Here is a 20,468-nt window from a genome sequence, read left to right on the forward strand (position 1 = left end):
CGAGCGGCCCGGCCTGCCTGCTTCGCGGCCGGTTCCTCCTCCCTCCTCCTCGCATTCTGCTCCTCCTGATCCCTCCTCCTCCGGCTGGTCCCTCCTCCTCCCAGCCCAGCCTCCCCGCGCCCCCGCCCCGCGAGCTAGACGTCCGGGCAGCCCCCGGCGCGGCGCGGCCGCAGCAGCCTCCGCCCCCGGCTCGGTGCGCACGCCCGCGGCCAGGGCGGCCCGAGTCCCGAGCGAGTCCTGAGCCAGCCCCGGCGGCCGCCGCCTCCCAGACCGGACGACAGGCCACCTCGGAGTCTCGCCTCGCCGCCGCCAGAGCGCACGGCCGCCCGACTGCTTCCCGGACTAATTGCGGGGACCTGGGGCGAGCTCCCGGGGCCGCGATGCGACCCTCCTGGACGGCGGGAGCCGCGCTCCTGCTGCTGCTGGCGGCGCACTTCCCGGCGCGGCGGGCGCTGGAGGAAAAGAAAGGTAAGGGCGTGCCCGCGCCCCGCGCCCCGCGCCCCGCGCCCCGCGCCCCGCGCCCCGCGCCCGGACGGCTGCGCCCTGGCCGGGACCTCGGGGGACGGCGCCGCGTCCCCGAGCTGGGCGAGCCTGCGGCGGCCGGAGCTGGGGCTGCGGGCGCGGAGAGCCGCTGCGGGGATCGGGCTGCGGGACTCCCGGAGCGCTCGCAACTTTCTTCACTTTCCTGCCCGTCCGTGCGAGGCCGGCGGGAGTCCCAGCACGTGCGTCCCGGGGGCTTCGGAAGGACCGCGGGAATCCACGCCACCCCTCCGGGACCGCCTGGGCCTCCTTGCACCGCGTCTCCCCCTGCAACCCGCTCGCGGGTCCGTTCCCGGGGTGCAGCTGCAGCCTCAGACTGGGAGGCCCGGCGTGATTGTCTCTGTCGCAAACTACCTGTGGCTACCTGGAAGGGACTTAGTGTCCTCTGCGGCAAAAAGTGGGGAGGGGTCGGAACCGCTCCTGGGGCGCAGACCTGGAGCCCCCTCCGGATTTTCTGCGCCCCTTGGGCCCATGGGGTCTGGTGAATTGGTAGCTTCCGGGAACTCCTGGGATTTGCTCCCCACCTGCAGGCCTGTAGTCGCGTTTCTAGGCTTCTTGGTGGAGCTGGACAGAGAAGTGTGACTAGCCGGGCGGGACAGCTGGGTCCCGGTGCCGAACCTCCCAGGGACCAGGTCCACACAGGTTTTTCATAATAGAGCTCCTTGCAAACTTTCCTCCTGAAAAACCCGAGATTTTCACTTGAGGATATTTCTTTTAGCTTTCTGAAGATTTTGACATTGGGCCAACCAACATACAAATTCACTTTTTAAAACCACGCATTGGTGTCGATGGTTCACCGGTGCCAAATGCCCAAAGCGAACGTGAGCGAGTCTGGCTTCGTGACTACCCACCATCAGCCCCCTGAGCATGAGAACCATGCCTCCGAAGGGTTAATTGCACAATTTCAAAATCGAGCAGCCGTTCCGAGTCAGGTCCGTACTTGCTGTTGATGTCATTGGCGCAGGGAGTCGGGGTGCTGAACGAGTTTGTTGGGGGAGCGTCGGGGCATAAGCCTTGGTTCCCAAACTTTGTTGCAAATTAGAATCTCTTGGGATTTTTAACCAAACCAAATAAAAACCGACGTCTGCCTCCCGCCCCCAAACATTCTGATTTCCTGGGTGTGGGGTGAGACCTGGTCATCAGGAATTTTCAAAGCTCCTCAGGTGATTCTGCCAACCGCCAGGTGTGGGGACTCATTGGCACAGAAGAGAGGTTGGGAAAGACTCCGGGAAGATTAACTGGCAATCTACAGAGCTCTTTGGGAACATCTGGAGTTTTAAACATCTTGCAAAATATGGGAAGGGGGGGGTGGTTTTCAATAATAGTGGATTAGTTCTCACTGAAAGCTTCTCCTCTAAGACGGTGGGCTCCCCTCCTCCCTGCTGAGCCCCGATGGCTCTGGCCCTTCCTGCTTGGGACTCAGTGTGTCTCCCTGTTCGCTGCAGGGCCCTGACCCTTTCTTTAAATTCAGCTCACAGAGTTCCTTATGCATCCCTTTTCTCCATAAACGGCCCCAGCTCCTTGCTCTTACCCTTTGAACATGGCTATTAGTGCTTAGAGATTTGTTTTTTTTTGGGGGGGGGGGCGGGATACCACTTAATTTACCTGTTGTTCCTGTATTTGCTTAAAAAAGAATGATCCTTAAAAAAAAAAAGACAGATTAGGCAAGCAAATGTCATCCAGTTAAAAGTAACATAAAAAGACCAACATTTAAGGGACAAATTGTTAAAACTATAAGATGAGATGTTTTTACAAAAAAAAAAAAAAAAGTGCTAAAGACCCATGTCATACAAATTCCATCAGTTTTATTCATGAAATTTAATTTATTTTAGAGAGATTGGTTTGGTTCTAAGATACGATGTCTCCTATCCTCTTGATCCTTTTAATCGTTACATCAAGCATAAGAAGTGGGGACTCTCCTTATATATGGGGAAACTGAGGTACAGAGAAGGAAGTGACTTTCCAGCAGCTAGAAAGAGGCAGAAGCAAGGTTCAAATTAGGCCTTCTTGCCCCAGAGCCTTCCCGCAGATACCCAAGGCTACTGCCTCTTGTGAGGTCTGGGTGCAGGAGAGCAACTAGGGTCAGGTGCGGAGGGGGAGGAACAGGACCAGGGACTGGGCTCCTTAGGGTGGTCCCCTGTGTGAACTTGGAACAAGTGGCAGCCTGGTCAGTGGTCTAGACCCCTGCTCCCAGTCACTCATGGTCCGTCTGGCTCCCTTTCCTGGGGGCAGCTCAGTCACCAGATCAGCAGTGGGCCTGAGGCGGGCTTAGCATTCCTCAGGCGGTCTTTGGGGACACATCTTTGGGGACAGATTGCTCCAGGAATGCTGCCCCTGCCCCTTGCTCTTGCAAACTGTAAAGGTAAAGACCTGGGTGGTGCTGGAAGTGCAAGAATTCTCAACCCAGCGAGCCTGCCCTGGCCCCACCTCTGAACACATTCTTGACTTTCGACTGTCATTTCTGGCTTCATGTAAGTTTAGTCTCAGAGTCCATGATGTAGCAGGAACTTCTGCGCTTGGAAGACGCCAGTTGCCAAGATCCGTTGTGCTACCTTCGTTAGACGGTGCCCACGTGATAGAACTAACATGTTTTAAAATGTTTTTAGAGGTAGTGTTCGTAAAGATGAAGCACTCCACCCTGTTTAAAAAGAAAATACTCTCTGTTTTTCCTTTGATCTAAACTCCAGAAGCAGCAACTAGTGTCTGAAATGTTTTTAACAGGCGTGGCAAGCCAACTCTAATATTAAATCGATGACTATTGACATTTAAGGGAAGGGGGCCCCACGCTGGTACCCCAGGCCCTGAAATGGGGAGTGGGATCAGAATGTCGGGGACACTCAGCTTGTTGAAGGACCCACCTAGGAAATCATGTGGCCCTCTCCATGTGGCTTGCTGAGAAAGTTGTGTTTGTTTTGCTTGTTTGTTTTTAAATACGTTTTGATTGATTTTTTTAGAGAGAGAGGAAGGGAGGGAGAGATAGAAATGTGGATGTGAGAAACGTCGATCGGTCGCCTCCTGCACGCCCCCTACTGGGGATCGAGCCCGCAACCCCGGGCATGTGACGCTCAGTCTGCTGGGCTACACCAGCCAGGGTGTGGTTGTGTTTTAATTTAAACTTAGTACAATCGAAATAGACTTACTTAAAGTTGGGTTTTACTTATAGGGGTACATTCTAAGAAAAGTTTCAAATTCTGGGACGTGACTGCCCCATGCATGATTCCCGTGTACTGGATGGGGCTCCTCAGCTCTCTGCTGCACGAATTTTGTCTTGTTTTCTGTCATTTGGGGACACTTGGAGCCATGATAAGACACAGTTCTGGTCTCCGTCCTGACTGGTTGATTCCCGAGCCGTCAGCCCAGACAGGGAGCGGATGAAGCTGATTCACGGAGCTCCTTCCCACCGCAGCAGCGCGTCTGCTCGGGCCTTCTTTTCACTTTTCTCCTAAAACGTTGCCTGTCCTACGAAAATTGCAACAGTTGGCTCTTTGCACAGCATTTGCGGATGATCTGCCGTCGGCCCGGGGGTACAGCAGGTTAGTGTGAACCTGGGCAAGGACCCAGGTTTTGAGCTGCATTGAACAACCAGTTCGACAGAAGTTTTAACGTCTCCAGAGCAGTGACTCCCAGCTTTCTTCCGATACATTGAGACAGACAGTCGATGCAGGAGTCCAGAAAGCTCCCCAAGCTGGCCAGAGCAGGCGGGGGCCAGGGGCCAGGGCGCAGGGCCGGCTGGTCATCTGGGCCCTGCGGGGAGCCGAGCGCCAGGCTGGATGCCTGTGTCCCGAGCTGTGCCGTGTGCCGTCAGCTGTCTGGCCCCACTGACGAGGCATCTGCGATCGCACTCGCTTGAGATGAATTCCACCCCTGCCCGGTCCCAGCAGCTTGCCCGAGAGTCCTGTGTGGCGGGTAGAAGTTCCCTGTGCCGCAGCACGTCCTGTCCCGGTGGCTTCGCGCAGGAGGCCCCGCAGTCCGAGTGTCCTTTCGGACCACATCTGGAACTTCTCAGCAGCTGGAGGGAGCCTCGAGCTGCAGCTCCGGGGGCCTGCTGTTTGGATGAGAAGGCCTGTCCACGGTCCGAGACACTCCCACGATGGCTCCCTTACCGCCCGGCCCGCACATGGCCTTGAGTTCGTGTAAATAATGACGTACGTTAACCACGCTGTTTGTCCTTCGGTATAAGGACGAGTATGGCTACCTACAACTTAGGCTCTTGTTTGCATTTTTTTCTTCATGTTCAAACCACAGCGAGTGACTTGGGCTGTTCCGTCCACATTTCAAGCTTAGGGATGAGTCACACTTGGTCCTTGTTCTCAAGTGTCTGACAGTCAATTAGGGAAAGAGATCTACAGATAACCAGCGGGGCATGGTCCCCGAGGCAGGAACAAGCCCTGCAGCACTGGACGCCTTCTGGGTCCCGTCTCTGGGTTTCACTCCACCTGGAGAGGGGCCCAGGTAGGGCCCGCATGGAAGGGATTACTCACTGGAGCCTGCAGAGGGTTCTGGGTATCTGCCCGGGACTAGGACGTGAAGGATGTGCCGGGGGCAGCCCAGTGCTGCAGAGGCTGGGGATTCGCTGCTGGGAAGAGAAGGGCGGTGAGTCTCCAGTTTGTGGGGTGCTTCACCGGCCCCCTGTGTGAGAGGAGGGTCGCCGCGGGGTTCTAGGCTGGGAACTGGCTCGGGGTGTGTTTGGTGTTTCAGAGAGATGGCTCCAGCTGCAGTGTGGGGAATGGGCCGTCGGGGGACGGTGGGACGGGGAGGTCACTGCAGGCGTGCGCAGACCCAGAAGCAGGAGCAATGGGGGTGCAGAAGGAGCACCTCGCTGGGGCTGACTGGAGGGTGGAACCGATTGACTCGCATGTGTACCGAGTGTGAGAGAAACCGAGCCCCAGGAGGACACCCAGGCTGCAGACCTGGAAGCCAAGTGGACACCGAGTCCAGCATCGAGGCTGCGGGTTCTCCGGGACGCCAGAGTTGCGGGGGGACTAGAGCAGCCCGGTGGAAAGCCAGGAGGCGCTGCAACATGCAGATCTGGAGCCCGAGAGAACAGTGGGGCCTTGGATTACTGTTTGATGGGCTATTTCCATGGCAGGTATTGTCTTTGGCTGTAGAATGACCCGCTTCCGAGCTGTCACATGCTCCTGTCACCACCCCTACTGGGCTGGGCTGAGTTCTGGATTCCCAGCTGCTCTCGGGACTGGGCAGCTGTGGTCAGCAGCCTGCTTCGCCGCCGTTATCAGCTACTGGTCAACAAGGAACTGTGCCCATGGGTATGTGGCGGCTCATACCTGTGTGTTGCTGCAAGTCCTCTGCAGGAATACTCCCTTTCTTCGTGGAGATGGTATCCGGTGACTCGGTTTTCCATCCGTGACTGGACGGAGAAGACTCGGAGGGGCCTTGTCTTCTTTCTAAGCATTAGCATTTGAACCTGGAACGTACCTTAGGATCACCCGAGGGGCCCGCTGCACCCCAGACCAGGTGAACGTGGGGGACGGAGCGGCACAGGCCTTTTTCACAGGTCCCTGGGCGATTCCGACGGGGGTTAGTGGTGCCTGTAGCCCCTGGCGGAGAAGAAACTGCGTCTTTGTTCTCTGACTCCCGCTGACCTTACCCATTGCTCGAGCTTCCTCAAGGTCTAGGAACAGTTTCCTATTTCATTAGTAGATTGACCTCAATGTTGCATTTTTGTTTCCCATGAATTAGTCCATAAAGGTCTACTACGGCAGCTCTCACGGTGTGTTTCCCAAGACAGCAGCAGCACCCTGAACTTGACAGAACACACATTCTTGGAGCCCAAGCCGGGCCCCTGCGTGAGATCGTGGGAGGTGGGACCCAGGGTCTGTGAAGACGGACGGTGCAGGGGCCTGGATGCACCCCAGGACTGGGGAGGCGCGGAGGCACTGCGCATCCCCCTGCAGGGCTCTGGGTGTGCCGAGGGAACAGGATCTCTGTGCTGGTCCTCCAAGGACTCGCATGTTTGAGGAGCTGAGCCGGGAGATACTCATGAGCAACTCACTGCAACTTCTCAGAGTAGATGTCATTTGGGATTTCAGTGGGAGCCAGACAAGGGGCTAATTCTGTCTCCGGGATGGGGGAGTTTCTCAAAAAGAGAACGTTTAGCTGGACCACAAAAGAGAGTTCTGCCCGGTCTCTGGTCAAGAAAGAGGAAGAGGAGACCTGGTGGGCCTGGTGCCCTGCTCTGGGTCTCTAAGTGACCACGGGAAACACAGTATCAAAAGTAAAATGCCCGAGAGGTGATACATTTTACACTTAAAAATCAAAATGGTAATTGGTGGTGGTGTTTTTTTGTTTTGTTTTTTTTTAAGTAACAACCAGATGTAAAAAAAAAAGTGAACTAGAGTCTGGATGAGAGTTGGCAGTTTTAACATTCTCCCCAGTAGCGTGATTTGTCCCTGAAACTTGGGACGAATAAGAAAAGTAACTACATCACCCCCTGCGTCACCTCCCACCACAGAAAGCAGAGCGAGGACAGAGGTGGAAGTCGGCGTGAGCATGGACACACGAATTACGTGTCGGACAACACTGGACTCAGACGAGGTCCCTCTTCGGTTCACTGGCCACGGCCGCTGGTGCATTCGAAGGTCTGCGATTCCCGAGTCACTGCTGATACGTGCAGCCCCGTTGGTGTGCAGAGGGGCCTCCGGAGCACACGGGCCGATTTGTCTGTGACAGGACAGTAGCTGTTGCCCTCGGCGCCCGGGGCGTCTGGAGGAGGGAGCACAGCGGTCCGACCTCTGCTTGCTTAGCAGCTGTTTGAGCGCACGCACGTGTGGGGGGTTTACTTTCAAGGCGGAAACGCACCCCCAAAGGGTTCCCTGCACACGCGGTGGTGTCACGGGCTGTATCAGGTGTGTTTCCTTGTGCACGATGGCATCGTGGAACCTGCTCTAGTTCCTGTCTTTCCGTCCAGGTTCTGGGGAAAGCTGATGCGTCGCATCTGGTCTCTCGCACGTGACAAAGCGACGGTTGCACGTGAGAACCGCGTGCCTTTGCTCTCCGCCCTTGCTCGTAAACGCCAGCATCTCAGTGTCTGGAACGAAAGCCAGTCACTGGCTGGCTCCGAGCAGGTCTTCAAGGGCAGGCACGTGCGCCTCAGGTGTCTCCTCATTGTAAACGGGATCTGAGGAAGTTCTTCAAGGAGGTTTTTGTATGTGATGTTGGAAGACGAGTTTTGCTGATTGTCAGCGACATTGACTTTCTGAGCAGTGGGGAGAGCCCATGGCGTTCCGGTACCGACTGTCCTTTTTCCCCCACTAACATGCACTTTGATATCGTGTTAGACGCGAAACAATGATCGTCTCTTTTGCAAGAAAAAGACTCCATTTCACCTGCTCTTGATTCAGGCCAGGTGAAGGGCAGACGAACAAACCCTGCTTGTGGGAGAGTTTTATGGCTCCTGTTGGCTTCTAAGGAATTGACTTTAAGGGGCTTGGAAACAGGATGCATTTCGGAACCTTTTCTCGGCTTCAATTTGCTGCAAAGTAATAAATTATCAGAAATCTTACTCTTATGGTTACTTCTTGTCTTTATCTGCCATTTCCTGGTCCTCTACTAGATGCTGCACGCAGGACCGTTTATGCGTGAGGATAACGTGTTATCTCTGCTTCCTTCCTCCCTCCTCCCTTGCTTGCTGATGTGCAGTCTGCTATGAATAGAGCTTCACGGAGCAAGAACATTTTGGCAAGAGACCGCAAAAGTAAGCTGCAGAATTTTTTAAAGTTAGAGAGTATCAAGGACAGTCCGTCTTTAGGATCACTTCGAAAACAAATGCGCCTCTGCACGCCTCCTGCCTTGCCGAGCGCTGTTGCTGAGCCGCCGGCTTAGGTCACCGCCGAATGTAGCGTTTCCCTGGAAGCTGTTGCTGGTTACAGTAGGAGGTACAACAGGTTCGAACCTCCCTCCCCGGTGTGAGCGTCCGTTCAAGCAACCAGAGGCTGCGAAGGCTCCTGGCAGCTGTAGCTCCAGACGCAAGTACAAACGCACACGAGAACTGACTGTCCTGGGGAGCCTCTGTTTGTATTTCTTCTGGCTGTGAAGTGGAATGTGTATGTCATTTATTAAAAATGCAGGCAATGTCCAGGCATTCCGGACCCAGGGAAGGAGAGGGGGTACTTCCTTGGCCAGGACTCAGCTGCACTTGGTGGGGTGGCGGGGATGCACGGGGCCAGAGGTCAGAAAGCCACCTGCGCCCACTGTCCAGGGCTCTTGGAATAACGGCTGTTAACACAGAGGTCACTGCTACTGGGTGGACGTCTGAGAGCTTCCAGGCTCTGGCATGTGTCCGGAATGATTGTGTCTGTGAATAATGTCCCCAATCTGAGCGTTATTATAACAGGCAAATGAATGCATCAGACCAGTGGTTCCAGTACTAATCGTTACTAAGTTACATGGCTGGCTCTTTTGTTCTAGAAGAGGCCATAATAACCTTCTCATCTCTAGCATCTATTTGATGTTAATTTTTTGATAAGTAGGAAAAAAAAATGTGTACGGGAGGCTAAAATATAAATACATAGAACACAACAAAAAAGTACCCCCCAAATTCAAGACCTGCCATGTGGAGCCTTTTGGGGTTAAAGTTACTTATTGGGGCCCTGCCCTCCCCCACGTGTGCGGGCGGCACAGGGACGAGACCCGTGCTGGTGTCCCCGTCTGCAGAATGAAGCTAATCGCAGTGCTTATCACAGAAGACGGAGCTCAGGACCTGTCCCTGGAGCACGTCCCAGGAGTGTTTGGTGATGTCACTGTCCACGTGCGGACTCGCCCTGGGACCTCTGACCCTCCCCACGACCTCACCATTCCCGCTCTCCGTGAAGGACCTCGGGGTTGACATGTTCGTGTCACCTCCCCGAGCTCCTCTGCCTGGGCAAGGTGGGCCCTGCTCTCTGACTGGAGAGGCTGGACCCCAGGCGCCCACCTGCGCTCGGGGGCCTCTGGGGGCCTCAGGACCCGGTCATGGCCAGCTCAGCCCGCCTCAGCCCATGGCAGGACCCCCAAGCACCCCGACAGCCCCTCGTCCCCCGTCTCCTGGACCTCAGTTCCCTCAGCACTAGGAGCATTGTGCTTTTTTCCTGCGGAGTGGGGCCCGTATTTTATTTTTTTAATTTCTTTATTTTTTATTTATTAATTTGTTTTTGTTACAAATGTTTCTCATTTTTCCCCATTGACACCCTCCTCCCTTTCACCCCACCCCCAGCTTTGTTGTCTATGTTCATTGGTCATGCGTACATGCATGTAAGTTCTGTGGTTTATCTCTTCCTTCCCCAACCCCCCCTCCTCTGTGGCTTGTCGGTCTGTACCCCACCTTTATGTCTCTGGGTTAATTTTGTTCAGCAGTTTGTTTAGTTCATTATATTCCACAAATAAGTGAGATCACGTGATATTTGTCTTTCTATGCTTGGCTTATTTCGCTTAGCATAATACTCTCCAGGTCCTTCCATGTCGTCTCAAAGGATAAGAGATCTTTCTTTCTTAGAGCTGCATAGTTCCATTGTGTACATGTACCACAGCTTTTTAATCCACTCGTCTACTGATAGACACTTGGGCTGTTTCCAGATCTTAGCTGTTGTAAATAGTGCTGCTGTGAATATGGGGGTACATATATTCTTTCTGATTGGTGTTTCGGGTTTCTTAGGGTATATTACTAAAAGTGGGATTACTGGGTCAAATAGCAGTTCAATTTTTGACTTTTTGAGGTAACACCGTAGTGTTTTCCATAGTGGCTGCACCAGTCTGCATTCCCACCAGCAGTGCACTAGAGTCTCCTTCTCTCCACACCCTCGCCAACACTTGTTGTTTGATGATTTGTTGATGGCGGCCGTTCTGACAGGTGTGAGGTGGTACCTCATTGTTGTTCGGGCCTGTCTTTGAAATGCCCTTCATTTCATTGTGAAGCTGCGATGTTCTCCCGCGCCGTTTTCCCGTTGGGACTTTGTTATGGCTACTACCAAGGCCCCATTTCTTGTTTATCTCCTCCTCCTGCTCCTCCCTCTGCCCTTGTCGCTGGAGCGCACTGGGCAGGGATGGCCACACCCGTCCCCAGGCAGCCGCACACCCTCCTGGTGCCCTGGGTGTCCGGCCATCTCACCAGCAGGCCAGCACCTGCCCACGGCCTCTGGCCCTGCAGCAGCTGTTCCGCTTCGTGAAGAGAGGAGCGGACAGGTGTGTGTCCCTGCCCAGGGCCGCGCCCCCTGAAATAGCCGATCTGACTCCGGCGCGGTCGAGGTGGGCGGTGAGACACCTGTGCCCGGGTACTGCCACTGTCACCTGGGCCTCTGGGCGCGGGACTCCAAGCTTTCCTGCTCTTCGCTGGGTCGGTAACAAGAAGGCAGTGGGTGCTTCTGTGGAGCCATAAAAATGTACCACTTATCTGTCATCTATCTATCATCATTCTCTTTTTTTTCTTTATTGACTTTTTAGAGAGAGAGGGAGATGGAAACATCGATGAGAGAGAACATCGGCTGGCCGCCTCCTGCACGCCCCTCACTGGGGATCGGGCCCACAGCCTGGGCATGTGCCCCGACTGGGAATCGAACCCGTCATAGGTCATAGATTCAGCCACTGAGCCACACCGGCCGGGCTATCTTCATTTTCAAATTGGCAGAGTAACAGACTGGTCATGAATTAACACAAGCTGGAGACTTGCTGTTTCCTACCAGCAGCATATAAAAGTTATTTTTAAAGTTGTTTTAAATCGGTGAGTAAAAATAAATAGCTTTTGCTGCAAGAAACACCAAAAATGGAAAAGCTAACAGTTCGAAGATGATCATTTATCTCCCGGGCAGCGCTGGTAACATAGTTGCTTTAAACAGGGAGAGGGTTTATAAGACGTGACACTTACTGGGGCCCTTGTTTGTAAACGTGCCAGCATCTTAGTGTCCGGATAAAACCCAGTCACTTGCTGGATCCGTGCATCTGTCAGGTGTGCCCGTGAGGTGTGATGATCTTATAGTGAGAGGATCTTACAGAATGGTAGCTGTCACAATACTGGTTAGAAGTAAAAAAAAAAAAATTTCTAAATGACCTGTTTTTTGTCTTTAACATTTGGAGGCCACCAAGATCTGAGGAGGAAGGGAGAACCTAGGCAGGCAGACAGACAGACAGACAGAGAACTAGACGATGGATGAGACAAACCACTGCCCTCTTGGGTTTTTGGATTCATTTGCACGTGCTACGTTTATTGTTTACTCGGGTCACGAGGGCTTAGTTTTCGGCGTGTCCACCCTGTTCTCTGTCTATTTCCATCTCTTCGCCGCCGTTTTCTTAAGTGTAGGGGCCTGAGGTGAGGTCTCCCGAGAAGCTGGCCTTGTCGCGCTTCTCAGAGTAGGTGCCGGTGACGCAGACGCCGCCACTTGGCAGAGAGTTCATGAAGTTGTACATTTTTATTTGCACACTTTGCTATGTGTCGGTCGTGTTGTGACACACGTCTGAGATCCTGGACTCACGACCACTGGAGAGACATGACAGAAGCCTCCAAGGAAAGCCAGGATTTTATTGGAAAATTCAGGATCTCAGAGGAGCAGGAGACCTCACGGTGGGGGCAGTGCATCTGGTCTTTCCTTTGACGTAAGTGGCAGAAAGATTCCTCTGACTCAGAGAGAGACTACTGCTGCTTCGATTTACTCTAAGTTGGTTACAAAGTGTCTTTAAAGTGGGCTGGAGAGAGGGTAGAAACAAGCTAGCATCCCCTTTCTCCTTACCGTGGACATAAATCCCTCAGGAAAACCTCGTTAGCAGGGTCCGACCCTGGTAGAAAGACAGTGTCATTGGTGGGGTGACCACGCTTCCTTCCTGGTCACCGCCCAGAGTCCAGGGTCAGGCTCTTCCGACCCGCCCTGGGACAGAGGAGGGGAAGCCACTCCAGGCAGTAGCTCCCTGTCCACGAGGCAAACGGTGCTCATCCGCGGTCCTCTGGGGACTTTCCGGAGCCCGCCAGCTCTCAGCGTCAGAGCCCCGACCCTTACAGACGACCCTGCACAGCCATGAACTCGGTTGGCCGTACCCGGGGGAAGTTTGTTTTCATCGATCCGTCTCATTGGGCAGGATCCTTGGTGCATGTTCGATCATCATTTTTCAGTCTGTTCCACTCAGTAGCAGGCAGTCAGTGTTTCCTGCCTACCGTGGACCAAGAAGCTGCTGGGAACTGGGTTATCTACACACCGTGGCCTCTGCCCACAGGCACCTGTCGCCCAAAGCCCGTGCGGCCCGGCGCCGTCCCGAAAGTGAGACTGTGGCCCCGTGTGGTTCGTGAGTACTCCGGGCTGAACAGACGCGGCAGGGAGCCAGAGTCGGTCCAGGACAAGGAGGGTGCGAGTGTTCAGCATCACAGGGCGCCTCCCACCTTCCCGGGGCCTTGGACACGCCTCGCCTCGTTGGCGTAATCGCGGGAGAATGGCCTCATTTCCCTTTCTGATCTCTCGATCAGGGCGGTGCCATCACAGCAAGCCTCGGGGTTCTGTGCTCCCAGGACGGAGCTGGTTCTGAGGGTCCGTGCGCTCTTCACGGGTCTGTTGGTGACTGGCTCTGAAATGGGTTCGCCCCTGGGGTACCGCAGCTCGTCCACTCGGATCTGCCCTGCGCCGGACTTCTCCTTCCTGATCCAAACAGTAGTTACTACTTTCCTGAGACCTGTCAGTCCCGAACGCCGGTTCTGAGGGGCATGTTTGGACACGTGGATCAGGAGGTGCAGGGAGGCGCACGGCGAGGGGGCCCCTTCCCGGCAGCGTTAGGCTGAGCCGGCCGTGTCCCTGGTGTGGCCCCTTCAAGGCTCTGCATTGAGGCTGAAGCACTTACGTGTGACCACAGGCCAGAAGGGGGTTGAGAAAGGGTGTGGAGAGGAGGACCTGAGCCCAGGACACATTTGGGTGGGGGGGCTTTATGAAAGGGCACAGCAGGGGACACGACCCAGTTTGGAAATGCTCCCTGGAGTCCGAGGACTCTGACCAGGCAGGAGGGGAGATCTGGCAAGAGGACAGCTTGGCCGGTGGACACGCCCACGCGGTGCCGGCTGCCTGATGGACATCAGCGTCCCGAGGTGCACGGCTCACCCAGCCGCCTTTCACTGGGCACCTACCAGGGATACAGGTTTGTCTTCGGTTCCCTCCCCTCCCCCAGGAGGCTACCGAGCAGGAGCGGGACAGTTATGCATCTGCTGCAGAGTCATCTCACGCCGGTGCACCCAGGTGAACACTCGGGGAAGGGCCTGGGAACCCACTAAGACTTCCTTCTCCTCTTTTTTTCCCATAAGATTTTAAATTTTTATTTATTCTTTTTGAGGATGAGCTGCATTCTTTTGAACATATATATAGACTGAACCATTGGCAGCAAGTCACAATTGCCGTGTGTGTGTACACGTGTGTGTGCATTTGTGTGTACACGTGTGTGTGCACATGTGTGTGTAAGCTGCACCTAAGAAAGCTATTGTTTTCAACAGTCATTTAGATCTCAAGGAAGTGGGAAGGAGGACAGGAACGCTGTTGGTTTTTATTCACCCACATATTTGCTGAGTTTTCTGCATCAAGCTTGGAACCTGGCCATGCGCAGGTCAGAAGGAAGATTTATTTTCTAACCCAGGAAAATATAAAAAGTGGATTATTTGCCTATAAACTTTCTGCAGGACCACTGTTTATATTTCCTGCCTTTCTTTGAAGAAATACTAACCCCGAGACCCATGGCTGAGGTCAGGTAGATTCGGAGGAAGGTGGGCCTGGACGTCGCGTGACCCTCGGGTGCACCCAGGAGTGTTCCGCTGGGCGGAAGCTGGGCGAGCACAAAATGGGTGCGTGAGGCCTTTGCCGTGAGTTTCACCCGTTGCTGCTCTGTTTCAGAGCTGGTTTGGAATATTGCAAAGTAATATTTAAAAGTGCTCCCCTGAACTAGTTTTCACTCTGCATTTATCCCACGACTGAAGAGATGGAGAGAGACATTTTTGTTTGTGTCTCTCGGTGTCTACTTAATAAAACATGGCTTTTGAACTGCCGCGTTTTGGGGACAGTGTGGCTTTTCCCAGAAAATCTCAGGTTAGCAATAAATAGGCTCTGGATGTTTATCCGATCTTGTTTATGGGCGCACGAGAAATTCAGTAACCTTTGTGTATACTTGGTGCTGCTAACTAGGTAAGAGGTCATTGGAACATTTAGAATTCCCCTGTAAACACCTAAGGTTACCAGGTGAAGGTTACTGCCCAGAAGATGTGTCTTATTCGTCTAAGAATTACATTGGCCATGTGAGAAAGAGTATGTTTGGTTCTTCTGGGAAATCTCTGCATCAGTACAGAAACCCCGACAACTTCCTGGTCTTGCCCCGTTGCCAAGGCCCCAGGGACCCAGTCACAGCAAGGGACAACCCTGAGGAATTCAGCCCAGGCCTCTCTTGCGGTAAATGCGGTAATTATACACCTGATGTCAGGGTCATTGATTAGGCGGAGAAGGTAACCGGGAAGCCCGGAGGGAGCCCGAGGCCCTGGGTGCGCCGGCTGTGCATTCCCAGCAGTGTGAGTGTGATGTGAGTCCCGGAGTGGCCGTGTCAGCAGGTTGTGAGCTCTGTGTGAGGAGACGACCGCACGCACAAGGCACGGAATGAATGCCGACTGCATGTATGTACGGAACATGTCTGAGGTATGACTGCGTTTCACAGAAACCTCTGAAATCCTGAAGACCTTGATTCACAGACAGGCACGCGAGCATTTTATAAAGTGGGGGAAAGGGACTTGGTTCAGCCAGCAGGTGTCTGAAGGAGTGTAAGAGTGTTTTCTCACTTACTTAACTCTTCACAGAATTCACCTCTAGAGTAAAGGACAGGCCTTGGTTTGAAGGCGTTTCTAAGGACTTCGTAGCTGGATTGAAGTGGAGCAGTCAGGGAAACGCATGTCCCAGCTGCACGCAGTCGTGACGGGACCTCTGCGTGCAGAAAGGTCTGCAAATTCTCTGCAGCGACCCCCGTCATCCAGGCGACTCAGGAGTCCAGATTTGTTTGCTTGTAAGTGTTCAGATTGGCCCTGGCTGGCTTGGCTCAGCGGTTAGAGCGTTGGCCTGTGGTCCAGAGAGACCCGGGTTCGGTTCCCGCTAAGGGCATGTACCTCGGTTGCAGTTTGTCCCCGGCCCTGGTTGGTCGTGCGGGAGGCAGCCACTCGATGTGAACCTTTCATGTCGATGTTTCTCTTTCTCTCTCTTCCTCTCTCTCCCTCCCACTCTGTCTGAATAAATAAAAAAGGAAAAATGTCCTCAGATGAGGATAAAAAAATAAGTTCAGATCAGTCAACATTGGCAGGCAGTCCAGAGTAGTCATATGTGGTCTTCAGAGCCCCTCGTGATGACGAGAAAGGGACTGTGTTGGCGTGGGAATGATGGAGTGATTTTAACTGCATGATAAAAGGTCATAACCACGACAATTCTTACATATTACATCGGAGAAAAATAAGCTAGACTTTCATTTACCTTGGAAACAACTCTTGACTGTAACCTCAAGAAAGGCTGTGAACAGAGCCCTGGCTCCTCGCCAGAAAGTGGGGACAGTCCAGTGACCAGAGGCAGAAGCCGTGTCCTGTCTGTGTGTCCGGAGCTGGCGCAGTGGTGACCTAGAGGAGTTGTTAATGGAATAGAGCTGGCCTCCCAGGGCAGGGAGAGCAGAGTTCACTTGATCCTATGACTCATCCCAAGTTTCATGTGCTTGTTGACACTCTGTGCACGATTTCCCCATTTTCGGTTTATCTTTCCCTGGGGTGACAGTCCCCTTCACAAAGGGGGTGCACGTGTTGTACTCGATGTCAGCGCAGGAGGGAGCCACGGTGATCAGAAATTTTGAACCGTCAACTAGGTGATTTTTTTTTTCTTTTTTTTGAATCCTCAAAGCAGAAGACATAAAATAGAAGCAATATCAAGACGGAGTAACGTTAGTAGGTCCGACGTGGCTGCCCCATGTGGGTCTGGAGAGGAGTGTGGGTCTCGACTTTGCTCATAAAAGTTTCATAAATGGCTCTTTCCCATCCCCCTCCGGAAACGGGAATTCGCCCTGCAAGTGGCCGCTGCGGTGCGGAAGTGTCTGCGGCTCTTCTCCTGTCGTGTTTCAAATAGACGTCACATCAAAGCCCAAGCTGGTAAACAGGCGTCCTCTGGAAACGGAGCATGTGGCCTCTGTCGGTGCGCCGTTCACCTATTTCAAATCAGCGGCGCCCTTGAAACGGCCATCCAAGGGCCGTCTGCCCGCGCGGTGCTGCCTTCAAGGTCAGGGCTGACAGCTGGGCTTAGGACTCGTCACAGATCAAGTTGCAGTTGCAGGAATATGGACTCTGGCCCAGGGGTTCTCAACCGGGGACGGTTTTGCAGGCGCGCGCGCGCACACACACACACACACACACACAGGACGTAGTGTCTAGTGATTTCTGGTGTGCACCCTGGGGTGTGTGACTGGCATCCAGAGAGCAGAGAAATGCTGGGGAACATTCTCCGATGCACAGGCAGCCCCCGCCCCGAGGAATGGGGGCCAGTCCCAGGCGGCTGGTAGTGGTGCTGAGGCCCCGCCCCCCGCAGTCAGCTCTGAGGTATGTCGCCTTCGCAGCACACTGGCGTGCACTCGGGTTCTTGTCCCTCTCGCTGTGGCGTTCATCATTCCTTTGCCCGGGTTTTGCGTGCGCCCGGAGTGTACCAGGAGGTTGGCATTCCTGACGAGCGGCACTGGGGCCCGCATTCCAAGTTCACCTGCACCAGCTCGTCCAACCTGAACGCTCACCAAGTGAAAGCAAGAGTCGCTGAACACGCCTGAGTCACCCCGCCCCGCCACGCGGCCCTGGAGTCCGAGCGGGCTCCTCGGCGGCTGGAAAACCACATGCATTTGACATGGGACATCTGCCTCCCTTTCCTCTGTCTCCCCTCCTGCTGGTGCCCGGGCGGCGTCAGGGAGGAAAGTGTTCCCCACACCACTTGCTCGAGCCAGGAGAAAGCCAGCTTGTTGTGGCCGGCATTGTGGGGGACAGGAGGCAGCTGTCCCTTCTGCAGCCTCCTCCTGCAGCAGCCCCGCAGGTGGAAACGTGTCCCGTGGTTTGAATGACAGCCGTGAGTGGTGGACGATGCCGTTGCTGCTTCGTGGTTCTCTGAAGCACTGGTGTTTGTGCTAAGGTCGCACACGATTGCACCCAGTGGTCGGCTAGGGGACGGGAAGGCTCCCCGCAAAGTTTACTGCGTCCCCGAGTCAGAGTTGGGGCCCCACCCACCAGCAGCCCGAAATCCCCCACAGGGCTGGCCAGTCACAGTGCCTTTAGCCCTGCCTGCAGGAGGTCCCCAGGACCGTGGAACAGTCACGCAGCTGTGGCTCACTCAACCTTGGCATCTGGGCAGGGCAGGTGACCAGGGCCCTGCTGCAACTAGTTTGGAACACTGAGTTTGAGTCTGCTAACACTTCCCCCCCTAATTTACGCGTCTCGTAGAAACACAACATTTCTGGATCTGTGACGTCACCCCCGTCACAGTGCCTGGCCTGCAACAGGTGCTTCGGAACTGTTTGTTGAGTGAGTGACTGAGTTCAGAACCGAGTGGGGCTGGGAACAACTCTGGTTTCACAGAGGGCGAAACCCGAGGTCCAAGATGCTCTGCTGTTGCCGGAGCGCGGGGCTGCTCATGTAGTTGCGTGGCCCTGTGAGTCACATGCTGATACACGTGTCCCCAAAACATGGGACCAGCCACCTGCCGGCACAGGCACCCTCCCCAGTCCTGCTCCCAGCTTTCTGAAAAGGAGCCCCTGAAATTGCTTAAGCGTTAAGATCCCTAAAATTCCAATCTCCACCCCCACCCCCCACCACCGCCCGGTGAGAAAATCAAAGGAATGGTCGCTGGGTACGAGACCTCAATGTAGCTATTGGTTTTGAAACAATGAAACGATGGTTTCCAGTGGTGACGCCATGGGTCAGATTTCTGACACTCAGTTTGTCATTGTCTGTCACTCGGTGCTCGTCCTGCCCGAAGCAATGCGTCTTCCTCTCTGGGTAAACTGCCTGAGACACAAATGGGAATTTTTTGACGTTTGACACATTCGATCAGATTCAGTGCACCTATACCCGTGTAGGACTGGTTGAAATGACTTGAATCTGTGGGTGTTTTTCCAGTAAAAGACCCCAGTTTCTCCATCTGTACAAAGAAAAGGTTCAACCGCTGGGAGCTAAGCTATCTGACAAGCCCAGGCAAAATGACCTCGGGGGGGATTCTGGACAGTGTTCCCGGGGGGTCGGGGAGCCCCAGGGTCAGCAGCATCACTTCGTGGCTGTGTGATGTAGCAGGGGTGCCTCCTTGGGCCTCAGTTTCCTCACGGGACAAACACCACCCTGATGGCACCTTATGCGTAGGTCCGTGGTGAAGATTCCGGGCGGTGGTGTATGAAAGGACCTGCATGTACAAGGTGCTCAGTAAACAAGAACTCTCTCCGCCCCTGGCGCCTCTGTGTCGAGGTAGTTTCTAGACTGTTGCCATCGACAGGTGCTGGTGCACCTGTACGTGAGCCACCGTTGACAGCACTGAGCCCTTGAGAGGTGCCCGTCTCAACTGACGTGTTCTGTGAGTGTGGGGTGCACACTGGAGTCTGAAGACTTAGTGCCAGAAAAATAGGGTTAAAAATTCTCCTTAGCCCTGGCCGGTTTGGCTCAGCGGTTAGAGTGTCCGCCTGTGGACCAGAGAGTCCTGGGTTCGGTTCCCACTACGGGCACGTACCACGGTTGCAGTTTGTCCCCGGCCCTGGTTGGGGTCGTGTAGGTGTAACCAGTCGATGTGTCTCTCTCACATCGATGTTTCTCTTTCTTCTTCCCTCTCTCCCTCCCGCTCTATCTGAAGATAAATACAAAAATGTCCTCTGGTGAGGTTAAAAAAAAATCTCCTTAATACGTTTTAAAGTTAATTGCACACATTGAAATGAAAGTATTTTGGGTCTATTGCATTGAATAAAATATATTAAAATTAATTTCAGCTGTTTCGTTTTACATTTTTAAAACAATATTTTTATTGACTTTTAGAGAGAGAGAAAGGGAGGGGGAGAGAGAGAGACACATTGATGTGAGAGCGAAACACTGAGTGGCTGCCTCCTGCACGCCCCCTGCCGGGAATCGAACCTGCAACCAGGCATGTGCCCTGACCGGGAATCAAACAGGCAGCCTTTCGGTGCACGGGACAAGGCCCAACCAACTGAGCCACCTCTCGGGGCCCTTTCCACTTTGTTATTAGCGTGGCTACTGGAACACGCTCCGTGGTGTGTCTGGTGATACGGGGCTGGACGGACTGTGGGGCGTGTGTCGTGAGGACCCAGACATGTGCTGTGTTTCGCTCAAGCCTTCGAGCATTTGCTGGCCTCCCCCACTCCCAGCCCTTGCATCCTGGGCTGCTGAACTGTCGGAGGCTTGCGTCCTCTGAAGGGCCGGCGCTGATAGGTTGAGAAGGATGCGTGGAGGCGAATACGGATTTATTTAGTTTGCTTTCGGATCATTCTCCACTGGCCAAGGGGAGGTACCGCTGAAGCATAAACCTGCCTCCAGCGTGTCAAGTGAGACCGGGTCCCTACTTTTCAGAGAGCCCCCCGAGACGCTGTCACCATAGTTGCGGTGGCTTCTCCTTGACGGTGTGGGGCCAACATCCGGCACCACGGTCACGGCCACTGGCGCTTCTCCCGTCGGCGGCCCCCAGCTCTGCTCCTCAGACACGTGTGTGTGTCGATAGATGCCCTTGGAAACCCGCGTCCTGTGGTCGAGCGGCCTCGGGAGCTGAGCATCTCAGGACTGCTTCCTGTGCGTGTTTCTTGTTGACGGGTCTGAGCAGCCGCCCCGAGGGGCCTGTTGAACACTGTTGCAACCCACAATCGCTCACGTGTATTTGACCACAGTCATTCTGTTTAAAGACTGCCCATGAGACCCACTGCCCACATGGCCCGCAGTGTCAGAGACC

General features: G+C 54.3%; 1 protein-coding gene across 1 annotated transcript in view; it reads left to right on the top strand.

The window, feature by feature from the left end:
- Positions 1–302: 302 nt before the first annotated feature.
- EGFR (epidermal growth factor receptor) overlaps positions 303–20,468 on the top strand; it is a 157,144-nt gene continuing 136,978 nt past the window's right edge. The window contains exon 1 of the mRNA XM_036247102.1: positions 303–468. Within this exon, the coding sequence (XP_036102995.1) occupies positions 381–468 (88 nt within the window). The 5' untranslated portion in view covers positions 303–380. The remainder of the gene's footprint in view (positions 469–20,468) is intronic.

The sequence above is a fragment of the Molossus molossus genome, unplaced genomic scaffold, assembly GCF_014108415.1.
Source record: "Molossus molossus isolate mMolMol1 unplaced genomic scaffold, mMolMol1.p scaffold_m16_p_7, whole genome shotgun sequence".
NCBI lineage: Eukaryota > Metazoa > Chordata > Mammalia > Chiroptera > Molossidae > Molossus > Molossus molossus.